Raw genomic sequence first — 1,066 nt, forward strand, 5'->3', positions numbered from 1 at the left:
ATCATAATTAATATGAATGAGTGATTAGAAATACAATCAAGCCTTCAAATATTATTGAGTAATACTATAAATGCTGAGTGGATGTTAGGCAAACTAAGGCATGATTTCTGATGTAAAGATACTTATATTCTAGCCGGGTAGAGAAGACATCAGCACTTAACAAAGTAGCTAATAAGTGAGTCAACATATTTACACACATCTGTTGCATTAAATTGAAAACTCAGACCTTATTGTTAATGACAATCAACTTACACTTTATAGAAAAATCCCCGCCCCGGTCAGCCTCCGGCGCCAGTGCCTCCTCTCCCCACGACCCCTCCCATCAGGCTCGCACGCCCCACCACGCCCCGCTCAGTTTTCAAACAACGTTTTGATTGATTTCAGAGAGGAAGGGAGCGGGAGGGCGGCTTTTGCACCGGGCTCTGCAGGAGATCACTCCCAGGCCTTCGTTGCAGACCCAGTCGGCCCTCTTGCTGCTAATAGCATTTTTCCCTTCAACCCCTTCGTGACCTCGGACCGCAGCAAAAACCGCAAACGCCACTTCCACGCCCCCTCGCACGTGCGCCGCAAGATCATGGCCTCCCGGCTCTCCTAGGAGCTGCGGCAGAAGTACAGCGTCCGCTCCGTGCCCATCCGCAAGGGCGACGAGGTCCAGGTTCGGCCCCCTCGGGCTCTCGGGACTCAGATGCGTCGCACGCCGGCGCCGCCGTGGCCTGAACGCGCCCTGTGAGCCTGGACGTGAGGGAGGCATGGCCTTCGCTTGCCCTCGGCACCCACCCCCGGCAAGTGCTGGGACCCCGCCGCGGTGTTAGACCGGAGGTGCGGGCCCAGAGCCACCAGAGAGCACCCGCCCCGCCTAGTTAACAGCATTCAGGTTCAATTCTCTATTAAGAATTTATTTTTTAAAAGAATGTGTCGGCCCAGCAAGCTGTTTGATCAGCCCCCTGGCTGCTAGTTTGCCAGGCGTTGCTCAGGGCGGCTTTTGCACCGGGCTCTGCAGGAGATCACTCCCAGGCCTTCGTTGCAGACCCAGTCGGCCCTCTTGCTGCTAATAGCATTTTTCCCT

General features: G+C 54.6%; 1 protein-coding gene across 1 annotated transcript in view; it reads left to right on the plus strand.

Annotated features, from left to right (window-relative positions):
- RPL26L1 (ribosomal protein L26 like 1) overlaps positions 1-1,066 on the plus strand; it is a 12,977-nt gene that overhangs the window by 5,106 nt on the left and 6,805 nt on the right. Inside the window, 1 exon segment of the mRNA XM_015565139.1 lies at positions 484-655. Coding sequence (XP_015420625.1) covers positions 484-655 — 172 coding nt within the window.

This window comes from Myotis davidii, unplaced genomic scaffold (genome assembly GCF_000327345.1).
Source record: "Myotis davidii unplaced genomic scaffold, ASM32734v1 scaffold399, whole genome shotgun sequence".
NCBI classification, from domain to species: Eukaryota; Metazoa; Chordata; class Mammalia; order Chiroptera; family Vespertilionidae; genus Myotis; species Myotis davidii.